This window comes from Dermacentor andersoni, chromosome 9 (assembly GCF_023375885.2).
Source record: "Dermacentor andersoni chromosome 9, qqDerAnde1_hic_scaffold, whole genome shotgun sequence".
Taxonomy (NCBI): domain Eukaryota; kingdom Metazoa; phylum Arthropoda; class Arachnida; order Ixodida; family Ixodidae; genus Dermacentor; species Dermacentor andersoni.
Genome location: NC_092822.1, coordinates 55,068,325 through 55,086,567, shown reverse-complemented (window position 1 = coordinate 55,086,567; position 18,243 = coordinate 55,068,325). Strand labels below are relative to the sequence as shown.

Sequence of the window (18,243 nt, the reverse complement as noted above, 5' to 3'; positions counted from 1 at the left end):
GCCTCCGAGATGGCGGCGACATGCTGTGTAGTGTAGTCTACCGTGGCCACCACAGAAAGCTGCGACAAGCCATTTTGCCGCCGCGACACTCAACTTTTAGTCGAGACTTTGTCCGCTTGGCTTCTCCGCTGTGTAGCTTCCAGCGCGCTAGTGGAGATCAAGAGAGGGAGAAAGCCGGGTATTGGCGCGATAATTCTACTTATAATTTAAGGATATGAAAAATTTTTGCAGCATGAGATTCATGGGACAGCATACTCTAATAGTGAGGACATTCTATGACAAGTTCGAAAAATGTTTCAGGGCTTCTTTAAAAACGAGAGATTCAAGGCAAAGGAACCAGTTTTGCTGGCCAATGTTAAGAGTAGTGGCACATGCCAGAAGTTGTGATGTTGAACCTTGTTTTTCTAAGTCTTACTTGTTTCCTTATCTTCTGGACTATTTCTTTATCATTTCACAGCAAACCAAATTCACCAAACTGCTAGAATTCTTACAAGACGGCAACATCATAATGAAAGTTATAACGATTTTCGCTCTCAATGGTACTAATTAACTGTACTTGTTTATTGATTGTAAACACACAGAGAACTCAATTACGGAGCCAGAGGAAACTTTGCAGCATAGCGAGAGCATAGAACAAACAGTAGAGAGTCGGGGCTGCAGTGGTTGACCACCTGCAAGGACCACTATGCACCACTGTAGTTGTCCATGATGCCATGCAATACTCCACGCATGGATTATACAACATCATAGCTGTCCTCGTGTAAAAATGAACAGACAAACAGTATGGGAACTGCAGCAACACGTGGTTAAGAATTACCTATTGGACTTTAATTAAGACTCATGTGACAGAGACTTACATGGTCTTGTTGTTCTTGCAAGCACCATCTTGAAGTACTAATACACTGTGAAAGCAGCAGGCAGAGTGGAAAAAAGTGGCATCACGCAGGCAGTGTCAGCATCTGTGTCGTCCCACTTGTTTGTTTTCTCCATTTGTTTCACTGCTTCAGGATATTGCCTACGCACTGTGGTGGCCATGTAGCTATAGCATCCTGCTGCCGAACAGAAGGTCGTGGGTTTGATCTCCTGCAACCGCAGCTGCATTACGATAGGGGCAGTGAGCGAAAGCATTCATGTACTTAGGTTTAGGTGTGTTCCAAAAACTTCCCCATGGTGAAAAGTAGTCCGTAGCCCTGTACTCTGGTGCTCCTCATAGCCTGTGTGTTGCTTGTAATGTTAAACCTAATCAATCTGAATCAATTAATCAATCGCCTGTGTTTTTGCAGAGTCTTGCTGTGGGTCAGCGTACTGCTTCTGCCGCTGGTCGGCAGTTGCTGGACGCTTGCTCTGCTGTCGGTCAGCGACGAGCCACCAGAACTGCGCCTCGCTTTTCCAACAGTTTGTCTCATCACTGGCATCTACATCTTCCTCGGCTACTGCATTCTGAACAGAAGGGTTTGTGTGCAGTTCCTTGCAGCCTCGTCGCAGCCCACGTGTCTCACGTTGTGACAGCCCCCTTGGTTATGCAGTCACATGCAATTTTTGTCAGTGCTGAACAGTAATGGTATACTTGCCACCACATTAATTACATCGTCTGTGTAGAATAAGCTCAAAACTTCCTTACACAACCTCTACAATTACTCTGGTAACTAATGGGCTTCTAGGATTACAGGAAAAGGAAATACAGAAAAAAACACACAATTCTCTTATGTGATAAGCGATACTATAATGGTTATGAAATGCTGCAGCAAGAAGTAGATGCTTCATGCAATTAGTGATAAGATATAAACCACTCACAAGTGTTTGTGGCAGTAACTGCAGAATTTGCACATAGTTTTCTAGCAGCTTAGTTGTCAAATTCTTTTAAAAAGTTGTTACATTAGTGTTGTCACTAATGCGACAACACTGACAGTGTAAATAACTGCCTCGTTGGTTTTTCTTCTGTTTTGTTTTGTTTGTTTAGGTTCGTCAACATCTGTGCTATGTTTGGGCTAGGATGAGGGGCAAGAAAATTCCTTACGACGAGAGTCTCAGTGGAACCAGGGCTTCCATGATTTCGGTTCGTATTGAGTTAGTACAGTACTGTCATGTTGATGTATAGTAAGGTTAGTGTCTCTATAACCCCATTGCACTAACACAAATATATTGCTACGGCACAATATGCGCGATCACGAAAGGCCAGCAGTGTGAAGACGACGACGACGATTAGAAGCTAGCGCGGGCTGTTGCCTCTTGGCCAAGCGCAGCGTATTTTCCTTGTAAATATATTTGTACATAGCTTTTCGTCTGCGTCTTCCTACGTAACATATCTGGTGGAGGTGGACGTTCCCTGTGCCTCGTCACGGAGCTTCGCAGTGGACGGTACGTCGAGCCTTCCTTCATGGCTCCCGGCGACGACAACCCGACTCCGCCGGCTCCGACACCTGCTGCCACTTCGACGACCTACATCACTCTCCCCGCTCCCCGTGATCCTGGCGTATTCTCGGGCCAAGATGGGGAAGACGTCGATGACTGGATCAGCCTGTATGAACACGTCAGCCGCAATAACCGGTGGGACCCTACTATTATGCTCGCCAACGTAGTCTTTTACCTCGGTGGCACACCTCGAGTTTGGTATCGCACGCACGAAGATGAGCTCACCAGTTGGGATTCACTTAAGACACAGCTTCGAGACTTGTTCGGCAACCCCTACGGTCAACAACTTGCCGCGCAGAAGGCGCTTTCCGGCCGTGTGCAGACGTCAACAGAGCCCTATGTCACGTACATTCAGGACGTCTTGGCTCTGTGCCGCAAAGTTGACACCCACATGACTGAGTCAGACAAGGTTTCCCACATCCTCAAAGGCATTGCCGATGACGCCTTCAACTTGCTCGTTTGCAACAACGTAGCGACGGTGGATGCTGTTATAAGAGAGTGCCGCCGCCTGGAACTCGCCAAAAGCCGACGTATTGACCAGCAGTTTGCCCGTCTGCCCAACACCCCAGCGACATCTTCCTGTGCCGACGCTCCTCGTCCCAACAACACTGCCGATGTTACCAGGATCGTCCGGCGTGAGATCGAGGCCGCCTATCCGGCTGCCTTCGACTCCAGTCCCACCAACACATCTGCAGTCACGGTCTCACTGATCCAGGCAGTTGTCCGCCAGGAGTTTGAAAACATGGGTCTTCACACCATCTGCTCGGCCCATCGCCCTAATACCCGCCCGGCTTCTTCGATTTCGCCCCGTCCCGCATCTTCTTACCCACCACGTTTCCGCAACCCATCTGAATGGCGCACTGCTGACGACAAGCCTATTTGTTTCCACTGCCATCGAATCGGGCACATTTCTCGGCACTGTCGTAGTCGCTGGAGTTCCCCGAGCCGGCCTACTTATACTGCCTACTCTCGCCCCTCAGGTGGCCCTTCTCGTCCCTATGCCGCACGCTCCGATAATGCCGCCACTGATTCTCCTGCAACGAACCTCCCCTATTCTCGTTCGCCTTCGCCCCAACGACGACAATCTCGCTCTCCCCAGCCCCGTCGCTCCTATTCGCCGACTCCCTTCGGACGCCGCTCCCAGCCGGAAAACTAGACGATGCAGCGCCTCGAGGTGACGCTGCATTGCTCCCTACGCCGCCAAATCCTCTACTGACTTTGCCCACTCATCTGAACCTTCTTGACGTGCAAGTCGACGGTGTTTCTGTGTCTGCTCTCATAGACACTGGGGCGCATTTGTCCGTAATGAGCGCTGACCTTCGTAACCGGCTCAAGAAAATTATCACGCCCGCCACGACGCCTGTTGTCCGTGTCGCCGATGGCGGAACAGCCCCCGTAATTGGTATGTGTACCGCCCGCGTCTCCTTCGCCGATCGCTCAACAATCGTGCTATTCACAGTCATCGCCCACTGTCCCCACGACATCATCCTCGGCTTAGACTTCCTTTCCGCACATTCTGCTCTCATCGATTGTTCCGCCAGTACTCTCCGCCTTGACCTGCCTGTTCTGGATCCTGCTGAACCACACCCCAGTCGCCTCAGTTCCGCCGACTTCGTTCGCTTGCCACCTTCGGCACTGACCTACGTTGACCTAGTGTCATCCCCACCAGTCCCCGACGGTCACTACATCGCGGCTCCTATGCAAGACGTCCTCCTTACACATGGGATCACAGTACCCCATACAGTTTTATCTATTACGGCGAATTGCGTCTGCCTGCCAGTGGTCAACTTTGGCTTGACGACACAAGTGCTGCCACGTGGGATGTCTTTGGCCCAGCTTTGTTCATTCGAGGATCACTCAGTAGCATCCATTGCAGTAGACGACACTTCATCCGATACTCCTCTACCATCGCAGTCGGCAAATTGTACCATCGCTGACTTACGGAAAATGATTGCCCCCGACTTGCCCTCCGAGCACGCTCGTGAACTCTACCGCGTTCTGTTTTCCTACCACGATATTTTTGACTTTAACGATCGTCCTTTAGCCCAAACTACAGCTGTCAAACATCGCATTAATACCGGCGATGCCCCTCCTATTCATCGCCGCCCGTATCGAGTGTCACCAGCTGAGCGTCAAGTTATTCACGCAGAAGTTCGCAAAATGCTTGCCAAGAACATTATTGAACCATCATATAGTCCATGGGCGTCACCTGTAGTACTGGTCAAAAAGAAGGATGGCTCATGGCGCTTTTGCGTGGATTATCGGCACCTTAACAGGGTTACCAAAAAGGACGTGTATCCCCTACCTCGGATTGATGACGCCCTTGACTGCCTCCACGGTGCTCGCTATTTCTCTTCTATTGACCTTCGCTCCGGCTACTGGCAGATTGCCGTGGACGATCTCGACCGCGAGAAGACTGCTTTTGTCACACCCGACGGTCTTTATCAATTCAAAGTGATGCCGTTTGGTCTATGTAACGCCCCTGCCACTTTTGAACGCATGATGGACTCCCTTCTTCACGGTTTCAAATGGTCCACGTGCCTGTGCTACTTGGACGACGTTATCGTATTCTCCCCAACGTTCGCTACGCACCTCGAGCGCCTCTCAGCAGTCCTGGACGTTTTTCGGCGAGCCGGTCTGCAACTCAACGCATCGAAGTGCCAATTCGGCCGTCGCCAGATTACCGTCCTTGGACATCTCGTTGACGCAAACGGAGTGCAACCGGACCCAGGCAAGATCCATGCTGTTACGCACTTCCCTGTTCCGAAGTGTGTCAAGGATGTGCGCAGCTTCATCGGCCTTTGTTCGTACTTCCGCCGTTTCGTGAGAAATTTCGCCGCCATAGCACGACCACTAACCGACCTTTTGAAAAAAGACGCTCCTTTCCAGTGGGGCGATAACGAGGTCTCTGCATTCTCTCATCTAATCGACATTCTCACAACGCCTCCCGTTTTGGCCCATTTCGATCCTTCTGCGCCTACCGAAGTCCGTACTGATGCCAGCGGTCACGGAATTGGAGCAGTACTGGCACAACGCCAGCGTGGCCACGACCGTGTTATCGCTTACGCCAGCAGGCTCCTCTCACCCGCGGAGCGCAACTATTCCATCACTGAGCGTGAGTGTCTGGCCCTAGTTTGGGCGGTTGCGAAATTCCGCCCATACTTATATGGCCGATCCTTTTCCGTTGTCACAGACCATCACGCGCTTTGCTGGTTATGCTCACTGAAAGATCCTACAGGAAGACTTGGTCGCTGGGCCTTACGCCTCCAAGAATATTCGTATACTGTCACCTATAAATCTGGCCGACTGCACAAGGACGCTGACTGCCTGTCTCGCTACCCGGTCGACGAGCCTGACGACGCCGACAGTAGTAGCGCCAACGGCATTTTCTCTGTCTCTGCCTTCGGTAACATCGCCGATGAGCAGTACCGAGACCTATCGCTGCGAGCACTTATCGAGCGTCTGCGCTCTACACCTACCGACGCATCCGTTCGCCGATATGTCCTCCAGGGTGGCATTCTGTATCGAAGGAACTTCCTCCCTGACGGCTCTGACCTTCTTCTTGTCGTGCCAAAACAGCTACGACAGACTGTGCTCTTTGAGATGCATGACGCACCCACTTCAGGACATCTTGGGGTAACCCGCACGTACGACCGCGTCCGCCGCCGCTTCTATTGGCCTGGTCTCGCTCGCTCCGTTCGACGCTATGTTGCTGCCTGTGATCCCTGCCAGCGTCGGAAGACACCTCAGGTGCTACCTGCCGGTCATCTCCAGCCGATCACCGTCCCTGTGGAACCGTTCTTTCGTGTTGGATTAGACCTGCTCGGTCCCTTTCCCACGTCATCTTCTGGGAACAAATGGGTAGCCGTCGCGACTGATTACGCCACCCGATACGCTATCACTCGGGCTCTCCCTACCAGCTGCGCCACTGACGTCGCGGACTTTCTCTTGCGTGACATTATCTTGCTTCATGGCGCCCCGCGACAGCTGCTTACTGACCGTGGTCGAAACTTCCTCTCGAAAGTTATCGCTGACATTGTGCGTTCCTGCTCCATTCAACACAAACTGACTACTTCATACCATCCTCAAACCAATGGCCTGACAGAGCGGTTAAACCGTACTCTTACCGATATGCTGGCCAAGTACGTTTCCAAGGACCACCACGACTGGGACATTGCCCTTCCTTACGTAACATTTGCGTACAATTCTTCCCGGCACGACACCGCCGGATTTTCTTCCTTTTATCTACTGTACGGTCGCGAACCTACCTTGCCCCTAGACACGGCACTTCCTCCTGCTGCGGTCTCAACAAGCGAGTATGCGCGCGACGCCATCGCCCTCGCTGACCATGCACGCCAGCTTGCCCGTGCTCGACTGACGGCCTCACAGACCACTCAGCAGTGTCAGTACAACGCCCGCCATCATGACGTACAGTTTTCACCTGGTGCGCTCGTGCTCCTGTGGTCGCCCTCTCGTCACGTCGGACTTTCAGAGAAGCTCCTTTCGCGATACACAGGGCCCTACCGCGTGCTGCGCCAGGTTACGCCTGTGACTTACGAAATTGCTCCTGTGGCCTCAACCTCGTCCTCTCCTGTGGCATCTAGTGATGTCGTACACGTCAGTAGGCTCAAGGCCTACTACACTGCTTCCGAGTCCGATCTTTAGTCACTCCGGGACGGCGCTTTTGCAGCCGGGAGTAGTGCTACGGCACAATATGCGCGATCACGAAAGGCCAGCAGTGTGAAGACGACGACGACGATTAGAAGCTAGCGCGGGCTGTTGCCTCTTGGCCAAGCGCAGCGTATTTTCCTTGTAAATATATTTGTACATAGCTTTTCGTCTGCGTCTTCCTACGTAACAATATATTAGTTTGGTGTGATTATTAGAATGAATAGGTATTTAGCATAGGTATTTCACTGCAGAGTGTGAGAAACCAAATTGTGTATTTTATAATTGACTCTTAAGGAATTCAGTACATTGTGCAGTGCACAGATAGCTTTGTTCCTCTTATGTTTACTCATTATCAAGACTGAGTTAGTGTGTGTGAAGCGCAGCATGCCCATACGATATCCATGTGCTAAATAGGCTGGTGATTTTTTCCCTGCTCTGTCACTTCCCAGAGGTCGGCGCTAGCGTACCACAACTCATCCTTTGACATACTTCACCGCAATGTTGGAATATCAACTTCGTCGACGACGAGCCGCTCCACAGCTAAGACATCGAGCAGCCCCTGGAATAGCAATGGAAGGGTTCATCATCGCAGAAGCCATGTGCACAATGGTAGGAAGACTACGGCCTTTCTGTCTGTATAGTCGATGTCAAATCAAGCATGCAAGATATGCTTCTGCATTCCTGCTCCTCTGTGCTTAAAAAAAGGGGGGGGGGGGACTTGCAGATGCCACACACTGTGGCAATCTATGTGTGCGGAGAACTCAGCTGTGCATGCAGGCAATTGCCTCTCCTCGTCGCCACAAACGACGGAAAAGACATGTACGGTTAGACCTCCATATAACCAAGTCGGGAAAATCAGCAATTTACTTCGTAATTGTGTAATTTTGTTGTATTGAAAGTCAACCTTTTATGCAAATAAGCACTGTCACCGCCGGATGTTTTTTACACGGAAGCAGCCATGAAATTTTCCGAATTATCAGGCAGTCATAAAAGCAAGTTTCAATGGGAAAGAGAATCTAATTTTGTTGAATTTGAGAGTTGATGAACAAAGACATGGATTCAGGTTGTGTCAACGATATCTTCACATTGATGGCACGATGTGAAGCCTGTGATGCATTTGCGTTCACTCTGCCGCAGCAGCTTGATAGTGTCGCCTGCAGCGGGATGACACTATCATCAAGAGCGCAGGCAGAAAGGAGCAAATGCTTCATCTGCCTCTCACTTCAACTTGTCCCCGAAACTCGAGATTGCGCAATCTCCAGCACTAAACATGCAGAAAGGAGGCGCACATATGAAGCCACAGTTATCTCGGCTTGCCCAGCCTTTACGCCTGCAGCAAATTACCTTAAAGGTAGGGCACGTGGGTCGCATATGCGCTCACCCGCGCTAACAGCCAGAGAAGGAGATGCGTGCTCACATGTCCCCCACTCCCCTCCCCCATCATGCGCTTGCCCCCTTCTCCCCTTCCCTTCCCTTGCTGGCGCATCAAGCCACCATCCTTCTCGGCTCACATTTGCCCACTTTTCCTTGCATCCACAATACACGGCACGCAGGGCTTGATAGAGTCTTAGCGCACTTGGACTTTATATGGAACATGATGGTGAGGAAGTCTTGCTCCTATGCTGCTATACTTCAGCAGCCACTCTCTGTAGCACAGCGCATGATTTGAGAGGTGCGTTCACAAGTAGCTGCGTGTAGTTCCATCTGTGTCGGCAGGAGTTTTCATTTATTGCCACAGTATTCATTCGTGGCGGCAGTGAAATTTTGTTATATTGAAATTGTGTATAGATACACTGCCTTATATTGAAGCTCAAGATACATGGTGTTCTGTGAACAAGAAGTTATAAAATGTTGAATACTTCATTATATCAAGAATTTCGTTATGTTGATGATTGTTACATTGAGGTTTAACTGTGTAGCGAGAGTCTCACTACAAATGAATGGCATCATCACTTGTGTCATCCATTTGGCACCGTGGCTTTCCCTTCAGGTGCTCCCCTCACCCTATGACAACATCACTTGTGGCAATCAGTCAGTACAAGGACCACTACCTCTCTTTCCTCCTCTCAACCCTGAGCCTACCTTCCCCCTCCTCTATACATATCAACCACCACCGACCACATCACCTAAAAGGCTGTCAGAAGCCACAAAGAAGCTTTTAAAAAATTTTCTTATCAGGTAAGAGACACCATCATGCTTCAGTAATAAACAACCACGCACACCATGGTAAGGCACACATGGCCATAAATGGCAGAAAGTAGGGTTGCCGACCGTCTTGAGTTTAGCGAGACAGTCTCGATTGTTTTGTAAATGTCCTGTGTCGACCCAGTCGAGATGGCCACATGTCATAACTTTTGCTGTTGGTTTTCTTTTTCTACTGAATATCGATAAATACACGCGATTTCATTTTTATAATGCCTGAAAACTCGTTTGCACATCCTTCTTTTTTGTGTTCTGTTGCATTGTCTACACGCATAAACATAAATGCAGTTTTGTTTTTGGCATGGTTCTAGTTTTGTTGCAGGCTTTAACCATTCACAGTACCTCTATCCTTATTGATAGCTGTGTTAGGCACCTATAAGGCACTTCTCATGTTGTGAATCACGACACAGTCGTAATGCAAAAAATTGTTCTGCTTTGTTGCACATACCGACTGGCATCTCTTGGAACTGAGATGGGAGGGAGAAGGGGGAGGGAGGAGAGGTAAGCAACAGCCGACCCTGGCTGTTGCCTTACCTCTCCTCCCTTCCCCTCCTCCCGACTTCATCCACTCGAGAGTTGGCAACCCTAGCAGGAAGGGTAGTGTGAGGCAAGCAGACACTGAGAATAAAAATAACCGAACACAGATGCGCGCACAAAGTGAGAGCTGTTGCGGTTGTGAGCAGAGCCGGCAAAGAAATGTGCACAGGAATGTGTGTCAGTGACACCAACAACAGCATGTGTGCTTAGAAACCAGTATTTTACTTAAACATACACACCAACACGCATGGCAGGGACACGCAGCAGCTCACTGCTTGTGTTGAATGGGGTGTGGCCTTTGCTGTGTCGAATGCTGCAGACGTGCGTCGACATCGGGGAGAGAGAAGGTTACGGGTGATGCTGCAATGAGGAAACAAAACATGTGCACGGTAGGAGGTGCACGGTAGGAAAGAAAGCTTGCATGGGAATTTGCAGTGCAGTGACCTATTCTTTGTATGCGCTGCAAGTACAAAGTGTTGCTTATGTGCGCAAAATTATTTGACGATAGATCCCGACGCGGGCGAAGTGGTACGAAAGCGCCGCACCACGTCAGACTCGGACTCGGAAATGTCCCTGGACCACGCCTCCCTTGACCTTGCATCAAGTCACTCTTCAGATGAGGAAGAGTCAAAGCCATCCTGGAGAGATACCTCCGGCCTCCCAACTGTTCGTGAGGAAGGTATGGATCTATGCTAATATAGAATTGCTAATATGCTAATATGCTAATATAGTTTTCAGGGGTGTGGTTTGTTTGCAAGTACATGTTCTTTTGGTGGTGGCGACTTCTGCAAGATGGCTTGAGTCCCTGACTTACGCTAGCCCATATGTTAGCATCAAGCTAAAGAGGAACTGCTAGTGGAAACAAGTTTCCAGGACTGGTCAGTCTGCACTGATATGTAATTAACTAGGCTACACATGGCTGCTAGCTTAAATTTGGCTGACTGCTACGTATGCAAAATACATTTTGAGCAAATTTGTGAAACAGATTATTGATTGTAGCAGGGAAAGTCTTACTCCTAAGATGCGGTAATTATTGCACACTGCTAACAAGCAAATTGAGCATACCGTGATGTCTAAGCAATTAAGTCTGTGCTGCACCGTTATTTGCAAGACCCAACCGAATGCTGAAGTTACGAAAGAACTGAACTTCTTTGCAGCTAATGCATAAATCTGGGCAATCAGATGTTTTCAATATATTGACACCTTTTGTACATGCAACTGTCATGATCTGGGTTTTTTAAGGCTCTGTGCTCAGGCCATGAGAAAGTCTTTCCTTTGCACGAATTATATTTCACAAACTTTCTCAGTCCCTCGTAGTACTCTATGCTTAGGGCTATCCAAACTGTGCTCGAACCACGAATAAAAACAACGTCATGACTCATTTCGTTTTCCTTTCCAGATGTGCCGCTTCCTCCCACGACAACTATGTCACCCATGTCTACTGCTCCAGTCACCATGTCCGACGTCATGTCACCGATAGTCTACAACGGTGGCAGTCTGTGGGACTGCGGGTTGCCTCCACAGTTGGGGCAGCAGCAACAGTCGCTGGCTTCGCCGCAGCAAGGGGTGCTCACGTCTATTCCCACCCTGGGCTCGTTGACCACCTCCCACAGCTACGGCACAGCAGCTGGGATAACCTCCATCTACAGTCAATCGCCGTTGGTGCCAACTTTGTCATCCCCACAGGGCCTGCTCTCTCCCTCGTCTAACGTTCAGTGGGCTGACGAGGACGGCGAGTTCAGGAACAACCTCGATCAGCCAACACCTAAGGGCAAGGACGGCCTCTGCCACAAGCCAAACATGCCGCCACTGGCCGCGTCTGATTCTGAGTAAGTACTGCAACAGCCAGGGTTATTGGAGCTGTATCCTCAATCTGTTGTTGTTGTTGGGGACGCTTTAACTTTTATATGACACGTCACCCAGCATACCACGTCATAGAAATAGTGGCCATTCTGCAACCGGGTAAGTTGCACTATACATCCTGAGGCTAATGTTATTGGGAGTTGTGTCATTGCTTTTGAATCTTATTGCATTATTGACCATCAGGTATTACGTTTCGGGTAGTCTTATGCTTGTGGCAGCTGAGATGCGATGAGCGGCCTCGTTTATTGAAGGAGCCGGCATGGCCATGGATGCGGGCACATTGAACATGGCCAAAGAATCAATGAATATTGCGACCATTTAGCCAGGCACCTAGCTCGTTCTCTTCCGCATGCCTAGCGAACTAGCTCTTTATTGCCACCATATTAACGGTGGCCCTTCAGGGGCCACCATCTAGCGCGAACGAGCAAAAATAGTCACAAAAGGGAATATGCATGTACATGTGAGCACACCGAAAATATTTACATAAGGGAATGACGTTAGGAAGCTATACACACAATGTACAATTATGTGCAGTTTGACAATCAAGGAGCGAGTCGGAATGAGTCGAGGTCAAAAAGGTAGAGGCTGAGAGTGTATATGCGATATACTCCGGTGGTGTGGTTTGGAAGTGGAGCAACGGATGAGGTCTTGGCTGTATTGGGATACCGTATGTAAGTAGGCAATACAGACCTGTTTCTCGAACCCGCAAAAGGCAGGCTTGCCGTAGGTTTCCGTCGGTGGCGAGTTTGCGGTGACGGAATCAGGCTTGCTTGATAGATGCAACCATGTCGCCATGGTTGGAACTTTAGTCGGGCTTAGTAAGAAGAGCTTGATGGTGTGCTTGGATGCTTCGAATTTAGTGGCATAGTCTGCGACAGCGAAGGGACGGGTGCCTGTGGGTCTGTTGTCTGCAGTAGACAAGAGGCTTTCCGTGTCCAGTTGTGTGAGCTAAGGAGGTAACTTTTGGATGAACCGTCACACCAGCACCTGGAGCGTGTGAATTGAGAAAGTTCTGATGCACTTTGAGTGAGGATCAGAAGGCAAGGGTGCCATGGGAAGGGCACAGGATTGCCGCAGGATCTCGGTGGCAACAGATGAGCCGGTACGCATCCCGCTGTCAGCAAAGGCGTTGCTAATGGCTGTAGCGTCTCCAGAACTTGGAGGCAATACTTGGAAGTCATCACTGAGAAGTAGCGGGCTCACTGGTTGTGGATTTGATGGAGCTGGCAGTGGGGTGGGAAGTTGTTTGTCGCCGTAGAATGGGGATGAGATGCAGAAGTCACAGTTGTCATGTGGTCTCCCCGTCATGGCTCCTGTGGTGTAGGTGTTGTGGTAGATTTGCGAGCAGTGGTGCAGCTCTCACCAAGCGCCAATAGCAAAGAGGACGATGCAGGTTGAGTGGCTCCTTCAGAAGCGTCAGCCTTCAAAGGACACTGCGTGCTGCATAGTAGATGAGGAATTGGTATGCTGAAGTATTTGAAGAAGGCGGTCTTGAGGCCTTCCTACAGGTTCTCATCTGGTGGCAGAAGGTCAAGACGAGAGAACACGTTGCGGGTATCTCTCGTTTGAGGAGCAGGTACTGCCATAGCTGTGATGATGTGCCATTGTTGTACAGCTGCACGTCTACCTGAGCAAACCACATGATAGGGTTGTGCAGACGATGCGACCACACTTGCGCATGCCAAGGGTCGTTGAGCATCATCAGCGGGCGCCACTCTTTTTCCAGCTGGTCCATAGCTGCAGGTGGGGCTTGGTGGCCGATGGTGCCGAGCCGGTCCTTGTTGGTGCTCTGGTTGGGATGTCTGTGGTCACCAATTTTGTAGAGGCTGAGATGCGATGAGCGGCCACCTTTATTGGCTGAGCTGGCATGGCCATGAGTGCGAGTGCATTAAACACGGCTGAGGAATCGGCGAATATAGCGACCGTCTAGCTGGGCACCAAGCTTCTTCTGCTCCATGTGCTAAGTGAACTTCCTCTTCATCGCCACCATGTTAACGACAGCACTACGTGCTTATTGGCTACCAAATGCTGTCCATGCCATGCCATCATGGCCTTCCATCTTTTTTTTTTAGTTGTCACCATGGCCACTGAGATCAGTCCATGCCTATACCCAATCCTGGAGGCCATTGCATCAGCATAGCAGTATTGTCATCTGCCACTAGATGGCGCCGCTGGTCATGTCATAATGGTCATTCCAGAAGCACTTGTTAGACACATCTAAAGAAACCTGACCGATGGTTACTGTCTTTGTAAGTGTGCAACAAAAAACAAAAAAAGAACGTGGCAGGGAATTCATCAAGTTTAAGGGAAAGGCAGGTAACCTTTTGGTCAAGCACTCACGGGCCCTGCTGAATGTACGGTCAGCAACAAAAGTTTATGGGACATAAGATTTTTGAAGAAAATCAAACTCCCACAAAGCCTCAGCACATAGCCTCAAATTCAAGGTTTCTGCGTGTAGTGACTTTTTTGACCAACACACTGATGTGTGAAATCAGAGGCAGCACGCCTTCACAGAGCAAAAATTTATATTTACCAAAGAAGTGAACTGGCCTTCATGGTTTGTCCAGGCCTCTCCCAATCCCAGTGGAAGTGGAATAAAATGAAACCTCTGTCCTGTACGCTTTTGTGGCAGATTCTGTAAGCTCTTATAACAGATTGTCAAGCTTTAGAGGAAGGTAGTTGAGTGAAAAGCAGGTTTTTCATTATGTGTTGTAGAGCCCCTTTTACATTTGGCTTCTTGCATCCAGCATCCTTCCATACTTGTACCAGTGTTATAGCAAAATTCGACACATTTCCCATATTTTTTAAAAATTTATTTAGAGAATACTGCAGGCCATCAGGAGGCCCTAGCAGAAGTGGATATAGATATATTCAACTAATACAAAAATAAATGCAATTCAGATCGATCAATACAAAAACACTAAGTATTGTCTTGAAAAACCAAGTTGCGCAACTTGGTTCTTCAAAGCAATGCACCAACTAGCCCAGCAAGAACTTCTTCTAAACTACCAAGTATTGTAACAGCAACAACAACAAATAAGGTAGAAAGTGTGATAAAAAAAATAGAAAATAAAAGAGTCGCAAAAGAAGGCAATACCAAGAAGCAAACAATTGAAATCAAGAGTTCTGACAGCATTCTTTATTTCCACATTTTTAAGCCACCTTTTTTTTTTCTTTCCAGGGACAGCAATGAAACGTCCGTATAGAAAGATCTCAGGGCAGCGTCTGTTTCACTTGCCTCCCAACTCTGTACATAAAGACGGCAACAACAGGAACAAACGTGTGGCAAGGCAGCGACAGACTAGCAAGGTCAAGATGATGACCTCGTGACCCCCATGACCTCGGGAAGGGGGGGAAAAACAAATGTTCACATTCCATCCACTTTGGGACCAATCCATCATCGTCGCTTTCACATGATATACATGCATTGTACACACACAAACTCAAGAAGGGCCCTATACAACAGCCCAGAAAGAAATAAAAAAAGCCAATAAAAACCACATGGTAGTAGTAGAAGTGGTTGTGAGAAGCACTGCCCTTCCCCCATTTATATATACAAAGTTCACAAGGAAATGTAAATGTCACACAGGTGCATGCTGGAAATGCTTTTCTCTGAAAATAATATTTGCATAAATTTGCATCTGAAGTTCGAAATGAGAAATTGACATTAAAGTTGACCACGAAACAGCGAACACTCTATTGATGGCTATGGACAAAGCTGGCGCCGAGTACGTTGACACATGTTTTTAATCTTGCCAATGCTTAATCATTCAAAGGTTAATTACTTCACACATCACATGTTTAGAAGGTGTTATTATGATTCAAACTTATTTTAATTTCTTTTTCTAGCCCCTAGTGCCCGTGTCAAGGCTACAACCATGCAACAGTGTGCAGACACTACAAAGTTCAAGCTAAGTGTGTCTCCATTTCATGGAGAATGAGACAAGAACATATAATATATATATATATATATATATATAGCTGCACCTGTTACACAGGTGCAGCTAGTCGAACCTTGCTGTAATGGAGGCGCATCTAACATGAAAGTACCTTGACTATACCCAAATATTCGTTACATGCTGCAAGATGTTACCTTCGTCATATCTGTGTCTGTTATATAGAGGTTCGATTATACTATGCATGTGTTTCTTTATGGCATTTTTTGCAAACCCCGACCTCAACAAGAAGAAAGGCAAAAGCAGATATCACATGTGCCTGGTCACCTGGAGCATCTCTAGCAACACATTGGAAGCCATTTTTTTACAAAGCTAAGTTCTTATATTAGAGAGAAGAAACAAATTTTTTCACCCGTGATTACGATACTCGCAATGTGAAATTTGAGTGCAGCTCTGTACGTGTTTTCATTTCACTATATTTTGGACGGAGCGAAGAGTGGTGCGACTACCTCGCTAATCAGGAGATCGCGAGAGGCAGCACGTGGGTGAGGCGTGGGCGCATTTCACAGTAGCAACTGCAGAGAAACCTGCACTCATGCAGTGCTTTGTTTCCATACAGACACGCACTACTCTGGTGCCATCTCATAGCCGTCGTTGCCGCACCGACTGCCTTGCACGGCACTACACTTTTCTTCTCATGCTTTCACCATACCTTCCTCCTCCGCTTCCCACCTCATGTTGCCGCTGCACCCTCCTCCTCCGCTTTCCTCCTCGCACTCTCTTCGCCATTGCCGTCTGAGCTGTGCTCCGCGTTCGCTTCCATTTTTCGCTGTGCTCGTTCACTCGGTTATCAAGTATGATGCTGACGCTCGCAGCAGGAACGGGCGCCGAAGAGCTGTGCTCTGAAAGAACTGTTGCGGAGAAAGTGGTGCCTTCAGCCTACTTCCAAGATGACCTGAATTGAGTCCCTACTATGCAAAATTTGAGATAATCACATTTACCACTCCACATCTGTTGTGCCCGTTTGCATACCTTAGCACGGATGCCAACTTTATTTAGAAAGTACTGGAGTCAAAAACTAGCAAATACTAAAATTTTGTGAAAAGCACTAAAAATTGTTATTTAACGCATTCACAGTTTATTAAAGATATAGGAGAGCTTGTTCCGTGGGAACACCGTGAACAAGCTCTCGGCCCTATAGTCGCAGTTTGGATGACCTATGGCGCAAACAGAAATATCCATGGTTTTACCTTTGAAATGCCTATGTAGCGGCAGCTGAAATTTTAGTTGCCGTTACACAATGATTCTCTAGAGTGGGTGGTAGTACTGCTGCTAGATCTGAATTATCAAGATGGCAACCAGTCAAAGTTATGAACACAATAGTAGTAGGGGCAGCTCGCCAGTGGCAAAAAGCACTTACAATTGAGACATCCTCTGAATTTGACTCGGGAGTCTCAAAAGTCAATCGGTAACTGTGCCTGTATTCTATTGAAATCAATTTTGCCCTAAACAGGGTGCCAATCAAAAGTAATAGAATTATTGTCATTACGACAATTACAAACAAGCTCCAAAACTGAGACCTTTCACAGTATGCTTGTGGAAGCTGACTGATGCAGTGATCTAAAGAACACTGTAAGTGCAATAAAAAAAACTGTAGACATCACAGATAGCCCAGGATTCAAATGCAAACCAGCTTTACCGCTCACCAATTCATCATCGCTCTGTAGAAATTCATTCTGCAGAATGGGCGCTGGCAAGTGATGTACAAGTCTGTATTCACTTTTATGCACAATTGCACTCACCATTTTAACAAAAAGAAAGAAAAACGGCTTTATTTATGATTATAGCTTACACTTCTACCTCACTGTATTTCCAATAATGGTCATCATAATTACCCAGCAAGCACTTAATTCAGAGCGGGCATTAGTAGTTTGCTAAAACATTGTGAAGCTGTTTCTAACTGCTGGTCATTTACCTGTTAGGTAACCTTTTAAATCCTGACCCCTGCTGTGCCACCTGCCATGTTCCTGTGCGTATAACCCACAATGAAAAACTAAAATGTTTAAATTAGGTGTCGGTTACCCAGAAGCTTTTCTTTCACAGTTGTTTTTGCAGCGAGCAAGTCTTCACAGCAATGCACTCATCACTGCCGTGAAGCCACACCCAAAGGCAAAATTTGCACGTTAATTCACTCTGCGAAGCCGCAGCGTACTTCAACAAGGGACAGCAGAAAGAGTAGCGATGACTGAGCAAATCAAAACTATTCTTGGAGCTTACTTTAGGCTGGAAATTGGACTTATACAGTAGAAGTTCGTCATAACAAATTTGGATCTGACACAGAAATACATTCCTCATAAGCAGAATACTCCCCATACAATAATGTAAGCAAAAAACACTTTGCTTTGTTTGCTTTGTTTCATCCGGTGATTCATTACATCTACATATGACTGCATATAAAAATTTGACTGTTGTTTTATACGGTTATTCATGCGGGTTAAATGTTTACCTTTGCTTTGAGGAGTGTAATTCATGGTCATAGATTGTACTCAAGAGTGGGCTACGACTGTGAAAATGTTTGTTCCATCAAAAGTGGTTCTTCCCTTTTCATTGTAATCACGACAATGTAATCACGACAAGTAAGAGGCCGCTACAGTTGCCTTGG

The 18,243-nt window shown here is 47.9% G+C and overlaps 1 protein-coding gene across 1 annotated transcript in view; it reads left to right on the top strand.

Annotated features, from left to right (window-relative positions):
- The window catches only part of stan (Protocadherin-like wing polarity protein stan), a 76,885-nt gene extending 58,828 nt beyond the window's left edge, over positions 1-18,057 (top strand). The window contains exons 28-33 of the mRNA XM_050175905.3: positions 1,284-1,452; positions 1,961-2,056; positions 7,533-7,692; positions 10,331-10,501; positions 11,222-11,651; positions 14,867-18,057. Of these exons, the coding sequence (XP_050031862.1) occupies positions 1,284-1,452; positions 1,961-2,056; positions 7,533-7,692; positions 10,331-10,501; positions 11,222-11,651; positions 14,867-14,891 (1,051 nt within the window). The 3' untranslated portion in view covers positions 14,892-18,057. The remainder of the gene's footprint in view (positions 1-1,283; positions 1,453-1,960; positions 2,057-7,532; positions 7,693-10,330; positions 10,502-11,221; positions 11,652-14,866) is intronic.
- The last annotated feature ends 186 nt before the right edge of the window (positions 18,058-18,243 follow it).